Below are 18,266 nucleotides of genomic sequence, written 5' to 3'. Positions count from 1 at the left end.
GGCTGAAACTGGCACCTGGAGTGCGAGAGTGGACACTGTCTTGTAGGACCACACCTTCCCCAGTGGGACCTGGTGCCTTCTGAGGATGCTGAGTTGGATTCTTCCTGGATCCCCTGCTAGAGTCCAAGAATAGTTTGGGTTGCAGAGTCGCTGCAACTGGAACTGGGTCCAGGGATTGTGTTAATGATCATACTTAAGTTGCGTGTTGTATGCCTCAGACTGTTTCTAATCTTTATATATATTGTGTTAGTGTTCATAACAACCACATAAAATACCCCCTTTTCCAGCTGAGGTACGTGAAACAGAGAGAGGTTAAATAATTTGCCCAAGATCACCCTACAGTCATTGACAGGAGGTGAATTTGGTAAGAACCCATTGACTCATGAGTAAGGGCTGCTTCTTACCAGAGCAGCCCTGGGTGAGGAGGGGCTTAACATGGGAAGCTAGCGTGGGCCTGCCACACGGGCTTGCCACCATGCTAACATTGCCATCATTATAATTAGATAGTACTCACCAAAGCTCACTCTGTGGGAGGAGTGTGTTTATGGAAAATTCCTTGACAATCAGTGGAAAGAATGTCTTGGTGACAGATTGCCTGACTCTTACTCAAGCTTCTCCTAATATTCTAAAATATGATTTTTGCTGAGTAAAAGAAAACACTAGCAATTGTTTCATCACACTTTGCATGCTCTGGAATGATCACGCATACGTTGTTTTTTTTTTTTCTGGCATGTATCTGACAATCTTAATAACAGATGGCATTTATATTTAATTATTATTTACCAAAGGAGATTTAGAATCACTCCAAGTGACAGAATTTTACCAGGAAAGTAGAATTGAATATAAGCATTACAGTATATGATGCATTTTTAGTTTTACATAATCTTTAGTAAGGACTATTTTAATGAACACTTTTAATTTTTAAGCTTGGGAATCAATACCCATAGAAAGTTGCTACAATTTTGGTTCAGGTTATTTACCTTCTGATACTAGCTACTAGCATTTAGTCACTTGTTTTAGTCAAGGATTATATATTTTCCTCAATAATTTCATTTATGTACATAATAAACAGTTGCCAAGTATAATTTAATAACATGACTCCTTGAAAATATACAAAAAATATATTCCTGTGGATCCAGTAACATCCTAAATGCTAAGTGCAAATATGTATGCTCTTTTCCTAAAAAAAAAAAAATCTAGGTCCTCCCTGGTGGTGCAGTGGGTTAAAGCACAGCACTGAGAATCTAAAGCTGCTTCTACATGAGTTCGATTCCCGCCTGCCCTGGAGGTGACCACATGGCATGGCAGACCTCTCCTGACCCTCCTGCTGCTCCCCTCAGCAGTGTACTTCGTAGATCTGCCTGTTCTGCTCCCCACTCTGTCTCTGGTGAAGCCTCTCACCGCCCCTGAGCCTCTAGCCTGTACCCCAGTTCTGTGTGCACAAATAAATAAATCTTTAAAAAAAATCTATTTTTATCATATCTTAACATGTTTTAGTGATCTTAAAAAATTACATTTTAGATATCATAGGCTGCATGTGCATATATGAAATAATATAAGGAAAACTTCATATTTCTGGGCTTAGGAATAAAGACAATTTTGAGATTGAAACAGGAAGTTCTATAGGACTCAACATTTAAAAATGTAACACTTTCATCCAGTTGTTCCATACCTTCAAAGCTGTTATCAATTTAGATAGTCTTTTGAAACTGTATGTTTCAAGGGTAAACACAATGGAAGTTATCATAAAAGATTATTTTCCATTTCCTGGCAGGATTATACAAAAGCCTTCATTTAAAAGATGAATGGGTGTGTTGACAGTGAACCACAATCACAGAATGCAGGGAGAAAGACTGAAGTCAGAGGATGTTTTTGGAATCAGGTAAGATGGGAAAAAGAGTGAATGGTCATTATTGAACTTCCTCAGGGAGGAGCAATGTCAGTATTTGGAGTCTGACTTCTAAAACGTCCTCAGAAATCCTCTCATTCTGTGACTTAGGGATGCAGAGAATGGCATGGTTATTATTTTGCTTTTCCTTTATAACAGCAAAAATAATAACATCCTACTGATAGCCTACCTAACCTTAAACAGTAACATGTGCAACAGATACCTTTTCAAATGTTATTATTGAGCTAATCAAAAAAAGGGTTTAACCATATGCTTGTATATCTTAACTCATTCGGAACCATCAAGGTCCCCAAATCCCATAGCAGCCTCATAGCTTTGTAAATTCTGCAATAAATACGATGATTATTCTTTAATCTGAGTTAATCTTCCAGTTTGGGTGGGTGGAGAAAGAAAAGTCTTCCCCAGCTGTTTGTCTGCAGTTTATGCAGTTGGGGAGAAAGAGCAGAGCCTTCTTCCATGAACACCCATACTCAGACCTTATGGGTACATACTTTCTAGTGGCTGTTTGCCCACCATTAAAGGAGATCTCCTGTCTCCTTCCAGTCAAATCACGCTTTACCTTTCCCTCCAAGGCCCTGTGCCAAAAATGGTTCCAGATCCACCTTCCTGCACATTGATTCTTCTTTTGTTTTGCATCCTTGAACAATTCTCTAAAGCTCATGTTCTGTTCCATAAAGAACCTAAGTAGCAGTTTATATTTTATTCTTCATTATTTTCCTTTTAAAATTATTTCTAAGTCCCTAGGGTAATTTTTTTAAAAAATAAATACAATATATCCACATAGCTATTATGAAAGTACAATTCTCTTATTACTAAAGTCATTTGACTAATCTCTAGAGAACTGTGATGATTTTCCCAATAACAAGGGGATGTTTGGATGATAAACCTGTTGATGAGAAGCAACTCAGTTCAGTGTAAAGGGGCAAAAGATTTGAATGTGATGAGTTCTGAATGATATATGACCATAGGCAAATTGTTCAACTGCTCTGTGACTCACAGAGACAATAATCCTACATGATATATCTAAATTAATTGTGCCATTAATTGATGGAATTCATGAAGGTCTATCTAGAAATGGGAAGAGGCTGAATTAAAGAAAAGTCGATGTACATGCTAAAGAGCCATATTGACTAAATGTGATGGAAATAATTTGTATTTTCTAAAAGCACTGACATATATAAGTAGACTAATTAATTAAGTCAATATCTGTCAATGGCTTATTTGATTCTACTGTTGGTCTTCGAAGCATTGAGGGAAAAGGCAAAATATAAAAGGGTAATTGTCTACTCTCTGGTCTTTCACAGACTGAAAAATCAACTCACAACCACAGTACAAAGCCTAGATTAGAAGTGCAAACAGTGACTTTCAGTCTTGAGATGGAATGATACTTAAATTTACCAAATTGCTAGCCAAGCTTAGGGGAAGAGAGGAGAGAAGAATCACCAGAAATCAAGTTCACCACACTGCCAAAGTATTAGTCATTGTTTTGCTCCTGTTTGTTTAAATCATATCTATGTCACACGAAGCAAATTTATAAGCTAGAACAAACCAAGGGTTCTTTTTGGCACCATCCAATCCCAGAACTGTGATTTTCTTGGTGGGTAAGTGACTGCTATTCTTAGCATCATTTAGTGTTACTTTTTCCTACCTTTAGGTGCTATTTCTAAAAACTTCTCTCGAAGGCTGTCAAGCTGTTCGATGGTCAGAGTGCCATTTTCTTCCTTTTCTACAGGTGGAGGGCGTACTGGAGGAGGGGGATCTGGAAAGACCTTTACATCACCATTAATGAAGAATTCTTCTTGGTTTAAGTACAGCTCATTCTGGATTCTTTTAGCTGTTTCAATGTGATAGCGAGCTACATCTGTTAATTTTTCCACACTGAAAGTGGAAAACAAATAGGGTTACCCTCATCAAATATGCTACAGGGTTAAAAAGGCTTGCATACAAGACACACACCTAAAGCTAACACTATGCAGCTAAGTTAGACAGGTGGACTGATTATAGTTAACCATCCCTTTTTTCCCTAATCCATTTTGAAAAAAAGCAGGGTATGAATGAAAATTAGGAGCAAAATATATGCTCTTTAAAGAACAGGTAGTCACATATTTTATACAAAACTGAACAAAAAAAACAGACTTTATCACTTTTTTTTTTTTTTTAGTACTAGGGCATACTTCACTGTATCAGCAAAATTATATCAATGCATTGTTTATTCTAAGTATGAACCAGAATAAGGTTATATGGAAGAAAAGCCTGTAAAATATGACTGTTAGAATAGCACTTATTTGTAATCAGGATAAATTGTAAAATGAATCTAATTTCATAAAGGATTTCTAGAAGTGTAGCTTTTTTTGAACTTGATTTCAAAAAGTTTGAAATCAGCTAAGTCACACTTATCCTAAGGGACAGTGATGCTACCACCCATTGAAATTTCTTTGCTATCTTTCTGAAGAATAACAATTCCTAACTAACTCATATAAATATGACCAGCATAGTCAAAACCCACTGTGGTACAGTGGACAGAACACTGAAAAAAAATTGAGTTCTAATTCTAGAACATTCATTGGCCAGGGGTTCTTGGGAAAGACTTAGGCTCTCTGAATTTCCTTATCATTGCACTGGAGCCAGTAACACATAAATCTACACCTTATGTTACTGGTATGAAATCACAGGTGATATGGTTTTCAGCTGTACTGAGGGTTACAGTATAGCCTTAATTAAGGCCAGAGAAGTTTTATTCAATAATTACTACTCTACCACTATATTACAGAAAGGATCTCTTTATATCATATAAAAAATCATGGATGACAAAAAACTAAATATTTAATCTGATTGATATAACTAATGAACACCAAAATATTTATGGGTAAGCAGACAAATGTTCTTCCAAAACTGGAAACTTTAAAAAACAGTTTTAGTTGCTTTCTTTCAAGAGACACCCTTGAATTCAACTCCAGATGGTTGTGGGTATCCATGTAGTATGCATTCTCTGACGAGTTTAATCTTGAGTTGTTTGGGAGCTGGGGAGCAGGGAAGGGCATTGGTTAGAGAGCACTGATGGCTTGAGGGCCTCTGAAAGCCCACTGTGTCTGAACCACAACCAGGCTCTAGAACAGGGGTGCGCCATCTAGTGGAGACTACCGCGCGTAATCTCAAGAATGGGAGAAAAACTGCCAGGGAAATGAAAGCAGAGTTTGAAGTTCAAAGGGGACTGATAAATCTATTTTTCTGTCACTTAAGTATTTTGCAATAACCCAAACAGGAAGCATGACTGAACATGCCTAAATTTAAACTTCTTGTGACCATTCGGAGGACAGGACACACACACACACATTACAAAATTAACCCGAGACATATTCTATAAAATAAAATCTGAGAAACATGAGTGCGTCTGTTCCTTACTGATGGTCAGGGCTGGGGGCCTCGAATGCTCTGAATGAGGTAGTAGATTGGAGCATCCCTGGGCCATGATGCAGATGAAGTAACGTATTATCTTAAGCATGGCTGTAGCAAGCCAGAGGGATGTGTGAATAATTTCTCTCTCTCTCTCTTTCTCTTTTTTAACCATGGAGCCAAGAGTTAAGAGCAACTGTCACAAGATTTTACAACGGAACTTTCATGATGAACAAGAACGAGAGGAAACAAGCCCCGGCACCTGCCCGTTAGGTGCAGTTGCTGCTTCTGAGAACACCGGCCACTTGTGGACTACGGACAGGGCAGTTTCTACGCTTCCTGGAAGTTTGTTGCAAACTGTAGTGTATCACAGAATGTAGCTCTCCAGGAAGCTCTGAAATAACTTGGAGTGTTTTGTTTTATAGACCAAGGCCACGGGGCTAGTAGCCGCGAGGCAGGTTGCTAGCCTGTTGGTCCTGACACAGTCCCTTCTCTTGGCTACGAGGTCCCCTGACTCTCCTAATTGGCTATTGATGTTCAGCTGGGCTGGTTTTATGCCTTTAAGAAGGATGAGACTCACTGCTCCTCACTAGCAATGGAGCATTGCTTCCCCAAAGAGAAGTAGCATGAACTCCAGCCAAAAGTTGCGCAGCGTTGTGAAGCTGGCTGTGGCCGCTTACGTGCGAGTTCGATCCCCGCCTGGGAGGGAGCCACATGGCGCGGCAGACCTCTCCTATCTCGCCAGCTGCCCCCCTCAGCAGTGTACTTCGTCGATCTGCTTGTTCTGCTTCCCCCTCTGTCTCTGGGGAAGCCTCTCGCCGCCCCTGCCCCTCTGGCCTGTACCAGTTTTGTATGCATAAATAAATAAATCTTTAAAAAAAATTTTTGAACTGGGGTTTGTACTGTTATAGAGAAAGCCTAACTGGTAAATCATCCCAGTGAATGATTTCTTAATCTTCCACTAAGTGGTTCTGATTAATAAGTCTGGCATTAGAAAGACATGGAACATTTGTCTTCCTTCTGAAAAATCTTTTAGAAGTACCTCTTATCCTGCAAACTAAGATCCTCCATGTTCCATGTGAAAAACAAACTCACAAATAATGTGCAAATTGGATACTGTAATAAAACCTTTTGTTACATGATTTATTGTTTGAAAAGAGTTGATGTGTATGTGATTTCCTAAAAGGTCAAAATTTACATTTGCAAATATAATTTACATTTGTAAGTACCTTAAAAATCTTTGTCATTTTTGGTCTTTAGAAATTAGCAAAATGTAATTTTAAAAAGCCATTCAGGGAAGGACAAAAGACCCCAAATAGCATGAGCAAACCTTAGAAAGAACAGAGCAGTAGTCATTACACCTCCTGATTTCAAGCTACATTATAATGTCATACAACCAAACCAGTATGATACTGGCACAAAACATGGACCAAAAGAACAGAATACAGCCCCAAATAAACTCATGCATATATAGACAACTAATATTCTGCAAGGAGTCAAGAATACTTAATGGAGAAAAGGCAGTTCTGGAGAAATTGGATGGATAATCACAAGTAAAAGAATTAGAATAGACCCCTGCCTTACGTCACTCACAAAATTAACTTGAAATGAATTAAAGATTTAAAGGAAGACCAGGAAACACAAACCCCTGGAAGGAAACATGACAAAACCTTACTATGGGTCTTGGCAATGATTTTTTTTGAGAAGCACAAACAATAAAATAAAGCTTAGGAAGTGTGAGTACTTCAAGCTAAAAGCTTCTATACAGCAAAGAAACAATGAAATAATCATCTATGAAAAGAGAAAATATTGGCATGCCATATATCTGAAAAGGGGTTAACATGTCGAAACTGTAAAGAACTCCTACAACTTACTAGGGAAACAATCCATCTTAAAAATGAGCAAGAGGCCTAAATAGACATTTTTCAAGGAAGATATGTGCAGAGGTGCTCATCATCACTAATCATAGGGGAGATGCAAATCAAAATCACGATATTTTACCAGCAAACCAGTGGGAACAGCTATCATCAAAAAAGGCAGAAGTTACATGCTTGCCCAATGTGGAGAAAAGGGAAGTCATGGGCACTGTTGGTGGGAATCTAAGTTGGTACAATCACTATGGACACAGTATGGCCGTGCCTCAAAAAATTAAAAAAGAATTGCCATCTAACCAGTGATTCCAGTTTTGGGAATAAGTCCACAAGAAATGAAAAAGCTGTCTTGAACAGATATCTATACCGCCATGTTGTTAACATTGTTTTCAACATCAAAGATATGAAATGGCCTAAGTATCCACTGATGGATGAAAAGCTAAAGAGGTTGTGGTGTATATATGTCTATATAAACACAAACATACACACACACACATGTATATATATACTGTATATATGCATTTATAATCATAAATATATATGTATTTATTTATTTCACAAAAAGAATAGACTCCTGTCAGAATGAAAGACAAATACTGTATGAATCTAAGTAGAGGTGGAATCTAAACATACGAACAAAAATCAAACTCATAGAAATAAAGAGCAGATTTGTGGTTACCAGAGGCTAAGGTGCAAAGAGGGAGTTGGTGGAAAAGGACACACATTTCCAGTTATAAATAAGTCCTAAGGAGGCATGTTGATTAAACTAACATGGCTGTATGACATATTTGGTAGTTGTTAAGAAAGTGGGTTTCAGGAGTTCATATCACAAGAAAATTGTTTTCTTTTGGTATCTATATGTTAACTAAATGTACTATCATCATTTTACAATTCAAATAAGTCAAATTATGTGCTGTTTACCTTACAATGCATTAAAAGTGGAAGAAAAAAGCCATGGGTACTTTACCTGGCCATTTCACTTAAGTACCTCTCACCAAGCCACTTTTCCATGAGTTTGTATACATCTACCACCTTCGTTACTAAATCTTCAAGAAAAGTCAATGCTTTAGTTTTTATCAGTTCAAGGCGGAACAATGTGGCTGTCTCTAAAAGAGAAAACAAGGATTATTTTGAAATGAGTGTCAGTACCTTTACATTAGGATTGACCAAATTCAGTGTTCAATTAACAAGGCTTCAACTTGTTAAGTTTTAGGAGCACACTTAATATATTAATTTAGATTACGTAATGTCTTATTCATCTCTAACAGTGTCATTTGACAGATGATTTAAACCAAAACTATAACTAAGCTGTACACTGCTTGGATTTTACAGCAGCATACTTTTCAATAAAGCACAATAGAGAGACAGATACATCCTGAGTTTCAGCAAGGGACAGGGTGCATTATCGTCTGCTCCAAAAACAAGGTCATAATATTTCTCAGCGCCAGTAAAACTACGATGAAAGCTATTTCCCAGGGCCTATTGCTATCTCTGGCCCGTGATAAAGTTTGTGGGTTTTACCTCTAAAATAGCTTTCGAATCTTTCTTCTTTGCTTTTACCATTGCTACTGGCCTAATTTGGGCACTGATTACCTTTCACCTAAATTATTGTAATTGCCTAAATCTTGCTTTCTCAAAGTTCTCTTCCGATCACAACTTCAAATACACTCCCCAGAGTAACCTGCCTCACTTGAACATGTGATCATAGCTGCTTCTGCCCAGAATTCGTCACTGGCTCCTTGTTGCCATGAAGGACAATGTGACTTTCCTAGCAGGGCCTACAGGGCACCCTAACGTGGGCTTCCCCTCTCTTTGGTCATGCCTTCCCGGTTATGCCCGAAATTCCTGTTGCTTTTTACCCAGGGGTTACTCAGTTCTCTCCCTTCCTGCCCTAATTTATTCCCTGGAAAAATATCTGCACATTCTACCAGTTTAGCTCAAATGTTAATCATCTGCCAAGGGGCCTTTTGACTGGAATTTAAAAATGGAAAACAAACAAAAAAACCAGGAGCCAGTCCAGTGTGGGTCAATTGAGTTGGAAGGCTACTGAAAAAGGGACTCCAGGTGAACCTGAGTTTCCCTCGGGAGTAAGTGAAATAAAGCCACCCCTTGCAGACAGCCCAGATGGAAACATCATCCAGTCACTGCTTAACTAACTTTTCATCTAATTTTCATAGTGCCAAGCCCAATAGGCTGACTTTTAGCCAAATTTGCATAGTGAACATGAGTGAGATTCTTTTTGGTGAATGAGCTCTCCCCATTCCTGGGCAACTTGGAACATGATTCCAGGGCTCTTGGGTCTGCCTCTCCTGTTGATTCCTGAGGTGCCAGTAGACACCCTTTTCTTGTTCTCTATCCTGACCAAATTTCAATTTGCTCATTTTCACTTTCCTGACAGCCCAGGCTTGCTTTGTTGTTATGTGCCCTTCTCCAATAACACATTCTGTTATAAGTTATCCTTTCTGTTTCTCCTCCTCTAGGTTGGGTTTTACTACTGTGTTTCAGTATGCAGGTGTGTTTGTATACAGCGATGAGCCTATAGGGCACAGTCAAAACTAAGAGGATACTGTGTGAATGAATGCAATTCACACATTCAGGGCTGACTGAACTGAAAGATGAAGTATTCTGCAAACTGTGGAATCAGATGTGGGGAGATGTGTGTGTTCTAACTTTTCTGATGTCACAGATCTTTTTGTGTTGAACTTCAGATTGAGTTTTAGGATTGTAGAGGCAGATGATGGTAGGATGTATGGGAACGGAGAAAAGGAGAGAAGTAGGAATGGAAAACATCCTTAAAATTGATGGTCATTGAGTAGATAATCAGTCCCACCTTACTTGATGCTGTATTTTTATAGACTTGTCATCTTTGACCAAGGTTTCATTGCAATTGGGATACTTCTGCTCATTGCCTCCATCTTTTAAAAGTCCACTCTGTGTAGCATTATAAGCCAGTTGGGAGAGCTACAGGAGAGCAGGTCTTGTAGAATTACCGCTACTGAGAGAGAAGGAAGCCCTTGAACATTGTTGCCTGAAGGAGGCTTTTCTACAGCATCTGTTCCCCAGAGCTCACATTCAGGGCTTGGTAGCCTTTACACAGAATCTGGTTTCTGAATGAGGGGCCTAAGTTAGTCTTTTTATAACATGAAACCACTTGCCTTCTTTCATCCTGTAAAATCACACTCTCTAACACATTCTTTTTGTTTCCGTTCTTTGAGATTTTAATTACTGCTAATGCTCTCCTATTCCCTCCCCATGTTCTCTGTTTTGGAGACTCCAGTGGACAAGAGATATCAGTCAATTCTAGTCCTCATAGGGTCACATGAAAACAACCAAATAATGTTGCATTCTTCAACCCATTGGTTTGTGTTCTCACAGACATAGTTTAAGGCAATTAACGAGTCTGCTGTGGGTTGTTTGCCTGTGGTCTATTTGCTACTGAAAAACATCCTCTTAGCTCAGGTCCAATTGCTACCTTCAAATTGCAGGGCAGCAAGATGTTCTTCCTTTATTTTTAACTTCAGTGCAGCTTTCCTTTCCATTTCGGCAATTTCCTCTGCAGTTATTGTTACAGGAGAGGATTCAGCTGTAGGTGGTGATTTACCTGGAAGGGCAATGAAACACGCTGAGCAAACTGCCGGTACACAATTGCATGCACACAGCCTATGGACAAAAAAGAGTACAGCGTGAAATGTGGAGAAAAATACACCTGCTGAGATTTGGAAAGGAGAAACCCTGGCCCTGAAAGGGTATGGGATAAAATATTGATGGTGTTCCCTTGTGAGTTTTCCATGCGATTTCTGGGTTGGAGGCACGTAACCCCCTCAAAGTCCCCACAACTGTATAGCATGAAGGGAAAATGAGTTGTGCAGAGAGTAGAGACACGATGAAGGAACTCCCCGAAGAGTTTGGGGACAGAAATTAGCAAACCCCAACATATTGTGAAAGCCATTAGCTACCTGAAGAAGTTCCTCTCCATATGGGATATTTAAATTAGCCAACTTCTTCCTAGGTCCTCATCAAGAAAAGATCAAGAATACTCTAGAAGTGGTGGCTGAACTATAGCCATGGTCAAAAATCTGTTATCTACTAAATTATCTTTTAGTGCTGCACTATAACCTGCTGTGCCACCAGGGAGGGCCCTAAATTATCTTTTAACTGTCACCTAACTACAAATACCTCAGTGATTCCAGATGAGAATTAAAAAAGAGTAATTGTGGGTGTTTATCTGAGAATTTACCCATGAGGAATGTGTGGTTCCAGTTTATGCAATTCCACTCAGCACACTCATTCTTTCTAGAAGGTCTGACCTCAAGGAATTCAAAGTATTGTGAAGAAGTATAACAGTAAACAAAGTAACAGTAGTGAGACTTAATGGTAATAGCAGATGCATGTATTCACTGCAGACAAAGCAGAACTTAATCTTGTGGGTTTTTCTTTTGTCTGTAAAATTAAGAGATTGGGCTCAGTCACTTATTTCATTAAACTGAAGCATTTCCTACAAAATCTACTGGACTGCAGAGGTATGTTCTTTACTGGGAAGCTACTCTTCCCTTTGTTGGGAAAGTTAGGGAGCCCCGGCCCCCATCTTCAACACTTCTTAAGTGATGGCTACATAAATGTACTTCCTCTGGAAAGTGTTTCCCTATCCCCACAAGTGGAATAAGGGAGCTCTCAAGGGACTGCTCCACCCTACCAAAGCATAGTAACTGGGTAAATGTTTATCTTGGATGCAGCAAATAGGCACGAGGCAGGCAGATGTCTGGTGGTGTTTGAATTCGCCACTGTGTCCTCAGGTCCATCATGGCGGCTTCCACACAACAGGCGCCTACCAAACATGATGAGCCACTAACTGTTAGAGCCACTTTAGCGCATGACTTTTCATGTCTTCCTCTTTTGCCTCAAGTTACTTGAAAAACGTAGAAGAGGAGAAATACTCAGAGGGGAGAATATTGTTTGTGCCACAGCTTATCCCAACGGTTAACGGGAGGTCTCTCTCCGTATGATTTTTCCCTCTTCTTCACTTTCCATCATACCTCTGAGAAAGACTCAGGCAGGAGGCCGCCAGCAGGGAAGGACTTGTTTGAACTAAACAGCATCTAAAACTTAACAAAAATTAGCTTTTAATCTCAACTTTTCTTATCTCTGTAGCAAGGATTAGCCTCTTGGCACAGAGTTTTCCGATTATAAAATGTCACTTTGGATTTCTGTTAACATGTCCCACTGCCTTTGAGAGTGGTTTTACCCTGGATACACCTTGCTATTTGGATGAACAGTTTCGGTGGGACTGACTGGTTCATGGAAGCCTGGGTCTCTAAGCTATACTTAATGAGATGTGTTCTAGTGGCTTAGGGATGACGTGTCCGGTTAAACACTTGTTTTCTCCCAAAGAAAGGTTGACATATTCAGGGTTCTGGATGCTAAAACCATGAATACCTTTGGCTTTTTTGTCTTCCTTGTTTTTCTTGGGTGGTTCCTTTTTGCCTTTTTTATTAGCACCCGCTGGAAGAGATTTTTCTTTTGTGTCCACTGGCTGGTTTTCTTTTTCTTCTTCCAAGGCCCTCTGCTGAATTTCAGCAGTAACCTGGTTGAATAAGAGCAATATTTCAGTGACTATAATATTCATAAAATATGAAAACCATTTGGATTTAGTCATTTCCCAAATCCATTAGGCTTCCTTCCACTGCAAACCATGCCATGCCACTCAGTCTTCATAAAACACACCCAGGCTTTTACTTCAGTGCACATCTGACCATGCCCCGAGAAGTGACTTTTCAAGCCCTGCCAGTGACACATCTTTACATTTCTCATTGCCACCTCCAGACTGACAACTTCGCAGTTATGCAAAAATGCCTTTCGCTGTAATCTCACACTCTATTGGGTTTACACCTGCTCCTCTCCCATGTCGCTGTTTGTGCTTGGCCTTCAATCAGGAATATTCCTCTACAAGAATCTTTCTTAATCTTTTTTATCATTATCGAGCCCCTGTGTAGTTTAGTCAGTTGAACCTAACTGTATCCCTCTCCGTGAAGCTTTAACTGTGCTTATAGACACTTCAATCCTGGGCTGCCTTTCTTTTTCAACACCAGTTGTCCCAGGCAGAGGCAGAGTCCTCAAAACGGCCTGTCCCACAGTCCAGCTTCATGGTGGGTTGTTAAACTGCCTCTTCTCAGGGGACTTTCAGTTTCTCTCCATCTCAGCAAACTCCTACTTTCACACTCACAAGTGTAGTGTCCTGGCTTGAGAGATCAGTAATAAGTTCACCCCACAATGACTGATAGATGGGGAGATATGGGGTGCTCTGTAGAGAATGTTCTGTTCTGCAGTTTGCTGTATGCTTCAGGGGATGGAAAGTCTGTACTGGGGTTTGTGTACCTGCAGTTAGAAAGATTGGACCTTTTGTAAAGAATCCAATGGCCCCTAAAGGCAAAGGGCCTTTTTGAGGGTAGTCCTTGGAAATGAGATCAAAGAAGAAAGAAAACGTGTACGGATTGTGAAGACAATAGCCCAAGATGTAGCTGAAACTTTTAAAATTTCAGTAAGGCAACAGGTGGGGAGGTGGGAGCCTGTGGAAACTGATTTAGTTGTTTAAGTGCTCACTGTGTCTAAACCTGCCATGATTCTTGGGGGTAATTGGGCGAAGGGCTGGGAAGAGAAGGAAATTGGATGGAAGTAAATAGAAAGATGGGTAAGATACAATTTCTACCCACAAGGAAGGTTATAGACTTGTGGGAAGAGCAGATAATCCAATTCCCACCCTTTCCAAGCTCTGGCACACACCATCCTGGCCTGTAACTGTCCTCAGCTGCTCTGTGAGTGATGCTCCCAAGATCTTGGCCAGTCCTAATTCTTGGTATTCTTCTCTGCTTTAAGCACCTGCTCCATACTCATAAAGGTAGCCCAGGAAATGCTTATTAATTGACGAAATTTATTTTAAAACAACCACATTCTACAGACTATACCCACAGTTTCTTTAATATCAGCAGAATATTGAAGGGACACCGAAATTTTCAAAGAACAAGTCACTTATATTTTTTTTATCAGATGACCTTTTTACAAAATGGATTTCATGACATATACTGTACTTTCAAATTCTTAGTAAAGCTGAAAGCAGATTTGTTAACATCTCCCCTCCCCCTAAATTGCAAGCAATTCATTTTTGAAGCTGTTCTTACAAAGCACAGTAAGTTCGTAATTTTCTTTAAAATTGGTTTTTTCTCCTTTTTAAACAACCTTGTGATGATGATGATGATGATTATCATCAGTTGCATTTTTCTGAACCACCTTCCACAAAGACTTCTGGGTCTTATTCAATAATTAATATAATCACATACACCCAACAATCTAGCTTGTAAGGCTCAAGAAAGTCTAGAAATAATGCCTTGACATTGTGGGCGTTAAATATGACTTGTTTCTTGGAAATCATGCACACCTGCTAATTAGAAGAAAGTTTTGCTAAAAATTAACACAGCATATTAAATGAGTGACTCTTAGAAAAACTGCTGTGTAGAAATAAAGGCTGTGTTAACTTACTCATAAGTCAATTGTGCTGATAGCAGCTGATAGATACTGTTTTCCCATCAACAATTTCCTGAATTATTCTGTCTCATTTGGAACCGAAAATTCCCTAACGGTCATGTGACATCAAAGTCATAAAGGCCTATTAGAAATATAAAAGCAGACTGCAAATATAATTACTAGACATTAATTATTAAACAATCCTTCCCTTGTTTTCTATATGATTTTTTAAAAGTCCATAGGGAAAAAGGTACAACTTTGAATACATTTCTTAACATAATGAAATTATACTTATTCAAAATTCTAAAACACACTGATATATCTTATTTCATTAGCTCTTTCCATCAATTTAAGAAAGGAAAGACAGCGAGAATGTCCCCATGTCACAGACAAGATAGCGAAGACTCAGAGAGGTTAAGTGATTTTCCTAAAAACACAAAGCATAATCAAAAGATGTTGGGAGTGCTTTGTCTCACTTTCTAATAATACAATATTTTAAATTGTCATTGTCCCAGGGAAATTTTAATGAAATTCATGACTTGCAAATTGTGTTTAAATATCTCCATTAAAAAGAATAGTTACATATTTTTAGAATTCCTAGATGTAGCTTTCCCCAGCTTGATAGTTTTTAGTCATTGTCATTTCCATCATCATCAATATCATCAGCAGCATCAGCACAGCAGCATCTCAGTTTTGTACTCAGAGCTAATATTTGTTAGATGTGTGCATTGTTGCATTATGCTAGGTTTTGGAAAAATAAAGTTTTAGAAGCCAGTCAAGTATTTTGAGAAACAATGAACAAAATGAAAATTACAAGCAATAACTTGGATAATAAGAATCAAACGAGTCACAGTAACTGCTACAAGAATTGGAAGCAGATAATATCAAAGAAGGTTAGAGTTTTCAGAAAAAAAGGCAACCAACTAGTCAGAAATTAAGGTTAAAAACTAGTTCTGAAGACTTAAAGGAAGTATAAGCAAATAAGAGCATGGAGGAGTGTATTTTAGGAGTGAAACATGGCATTAGCCAACGTGTTAAAATAGGTAACGTCAGTGAATGATGCAGTAGAAGAACTTAGTTGGTTTGCGAGAGGGTGTGATGGTTTGGAACCAGCCGAGATACTGAGCTCTGCATGTTACAGACAGCATTTCCAATTAGCAGGAGGCCACTGATGCTCTTAACATTCCCCTTTACCCCCCCAATCTCCCTTTCAGTGAATACCAGGTCACCTTGTGTAAGCATTGAATGATTGAAATCTCTCAATCATTTCCCTATATCTGGATCATTTTGCCTTTTTTTTTTCTTCTTGATATAATGTAGTTGATCTATATTTGGAAGATAAGCCTGCCATATCCCTGTATTTCCTGTCCTGAAACTTTGCTGTCCTTTCTTCTTGTCTTCCTCCTTTGTTTTACTTTATATGAGTTCATCAAGTCATGTAATTTTATTCCATACACTTTCCTCATGTGTATTAAAACCAGGAAATTGTTGCTGGGAAAACAGGCAATGAGTGGATTCTCTGAATATTTTTGAGGGAGAGAAGAGAAAGAATTAAGAACAAAAGGAACTGGGAGACCGAAGGAAGTCACTGAGGATGTCTAGTGACAAGACCAGAGGAAAGACCCCGGCAGGCCGAGCAGTCAGGGAGGCAACTTAGGAAATGCACCGTCAGAAGTGTTGACTACATGCTGTGTGACTGACTCTTCCACATAGCCTTTTTGGAACATTGTTTGAATGGGATACAGTCAGGCATTGCTGAAGGACAGAAAAACGTTCTAAGAAATTTCTCCTCTGGCGAGGTTGTCATTAGGTGAACATCCTAGCATGTAAGTTATTCTCTAAGCTGTACTTGTCCATTTTGTTTATGTAACAATTCAGAGGTGGGGGATCCTGGAACTTGGAGACCACCATTACATTGCAGCCCACTTTTGACCTGTCATTACACGCCATGTGGACTGTACTAGACACACTCAAGTCTTGGCACAGAACAGAACATGACCTTAAGCTTGACCCATATGATTGACATCCCCTCATTGACCTTTCCTGGTTGACCTCCTGATAGGTGCATGTACTGGACACCTGACCCAGCAAGGGAAATAACCTAGATGCTGGCTTACTCCTTGCTTGATCTCGTATGTTTGCTGATTGAATTGTTCTACTTCCTACTTCGTTACAGGGAAAAAAAAATATCCTGGAGGTATAAGTTTATACAAGGCTTATGACTTTGAACTTGTATAGATTTTCTGTTCATTCATTCTGCTTATTGCTAATGTTGTGCTTAATGAATGAGAATCACGGGAAGAAAATGGAATAGCAACACTGCTTACCATCTGAGACACCAGTGAAGAAGTCTGTTGCCAGGTGTCCACTATCAGCTTCTCATCTGCCTCAAGGTTTAACTCCACGTTTTCTAGTGAGTGGTCAATCTTGCCCTTCAGTATGGTTTTTGTTTTTGGTTTAGATATAGCTGTATCCGGAGAAATGGATATTCGAGGAACTAAAGGAATTCTTTGAAAAACAAACAAAAAAGAAAAATAAAGGTTTTATTTAAACAGAATTTTATTCTCATGGCTACCTTATTTTATTAATGTTATTGTCATGCTTTAATCACAATTTTCCAAGTTTTCCTGGAAGAGCTTTTAAATTGGAGAAAAGATGCTAAGAAAGCTATGTTCAAACTTTTGTGCACTAGAAAGTCTTATTAGTAGAGGAAACTAGAAACAACAGAAAAATAAATTTCACTTAATTCTCAGTAATTATGAGGAGGAGGATTAAACAATGGCAATTGTCAAGAAAGGCAATTCTGGATTATCCAGAGTGTTAACTTCCTAAAAGGGGACTAATACAGTCACGAAAAAGCAAATATAATTGTCCTCATTTCTGAAGGATGACTTAGTATCATCTGGCTTATGAAGAGCACAGTTAAAACGTGGGATGTGATAGGTGTGGGAACTGTGTGGGCCTGGCCCATGGAGACAGCAAGGTTTTGGGGTGGGGGTGGGGTGAAGAGCCCAGATGCTCTCTCTGCCATTGAATATGAATGATGACAGTTTCCTCCTTGAGGTATGAAGTTCTGTGGGAACTCTCTCTCCCCTCTCTCTCAACCTCATTGATGCACCCATGGAGGAATCTGAGCGCAGGCTGCCCTGGAGAACTTTCTATTCTTAAGAATTCCAGTCACTTAAAAGGTTAGCAGAGCTGGAATAGTCACAGAACAGAAAGCTTATGTGACTGGGATGCCCTTGGGTGACAGAAAAGGAGAAGAGCTTTCAGCTTAGGAGAGGAGCTCTAATGACACCTTTGCTGAAAGTAGCAAGGGGAGGAGAGTCAGGTGCAATAAATGAAACAGACTTTTGGTTTGGCAGGTTCAAGCTCTTGAGGACAGAGCAGTGATTCTGAAGAGCTAGTCACGAACGCCGGTAGCCAGTGAGCTTGGACTAGGGTTGGATCAGCTGATGGAGGTTTCTTGAACTTAGTTCCTGGATTCTTACAGTGTTTGGAATTCTGACAATGGATCATGTCTAAAAGGCAATATGTAGATGGCCTACTACCCACAAGGACAGTTTACATTTTTTTTT

The 18,266-nt window shown here is 39.3% G+C and overlaps 1 protein-coding gene across 1 annotated transcript in view; it reads right to left on the bottom strand.

The window, feature by feature from the left end:
• The window catches only part of SPEF2 (sperm flagellar 2), a 125,749-nt gene that overhangs the window by 28,107 nt on the left and 79,376 nt on the right, over positions 1-18,266 (bottom strand). Inside the window, exons 23-27 of the mRNA XM_012721753.1 lie at positions 17,016-17,196; positions 12,607-12,754; positions 10,646-10,774; positions 8,141-8,279; positions 3,558-3,787 (exon numbers count right to left, since the gene is read on the bottom strand). Coding sequence (XP_012577207.1) covers positions 3,558-3,787; positions 8,141-8,279; positions 10,646-10,774; positions 12,607-12,754; positions 17,016-17,196 — 827 coding nt within the window. The remainder of the gene's footprint in view (positions 1-3,557; positions 3,788-8,140; positions 8,280-10,645; positions 10,775-12,606; positions 12,755-17,015; positions 17,197-18,266) is intronic.

This window comes from Condylura cristata, unplaced genomic scaffold (genome assembly GCF_000260355.1).
Source record: "Condylura cristata isolate star-nosed mole 26May11 unplaced genomic scaffold, ConCri1.0 scaffold00007, whole genome shotgun sequence".
Lineage (NCBI taxonomy): Eukaryota > Metazoa > Chordata > Mammalia > Eulipotyphla > Talpidae > Condylura > Condylura cristata.
This window is presented reverse-complemented; position numbering and strand designations above follow the sequence as displayed.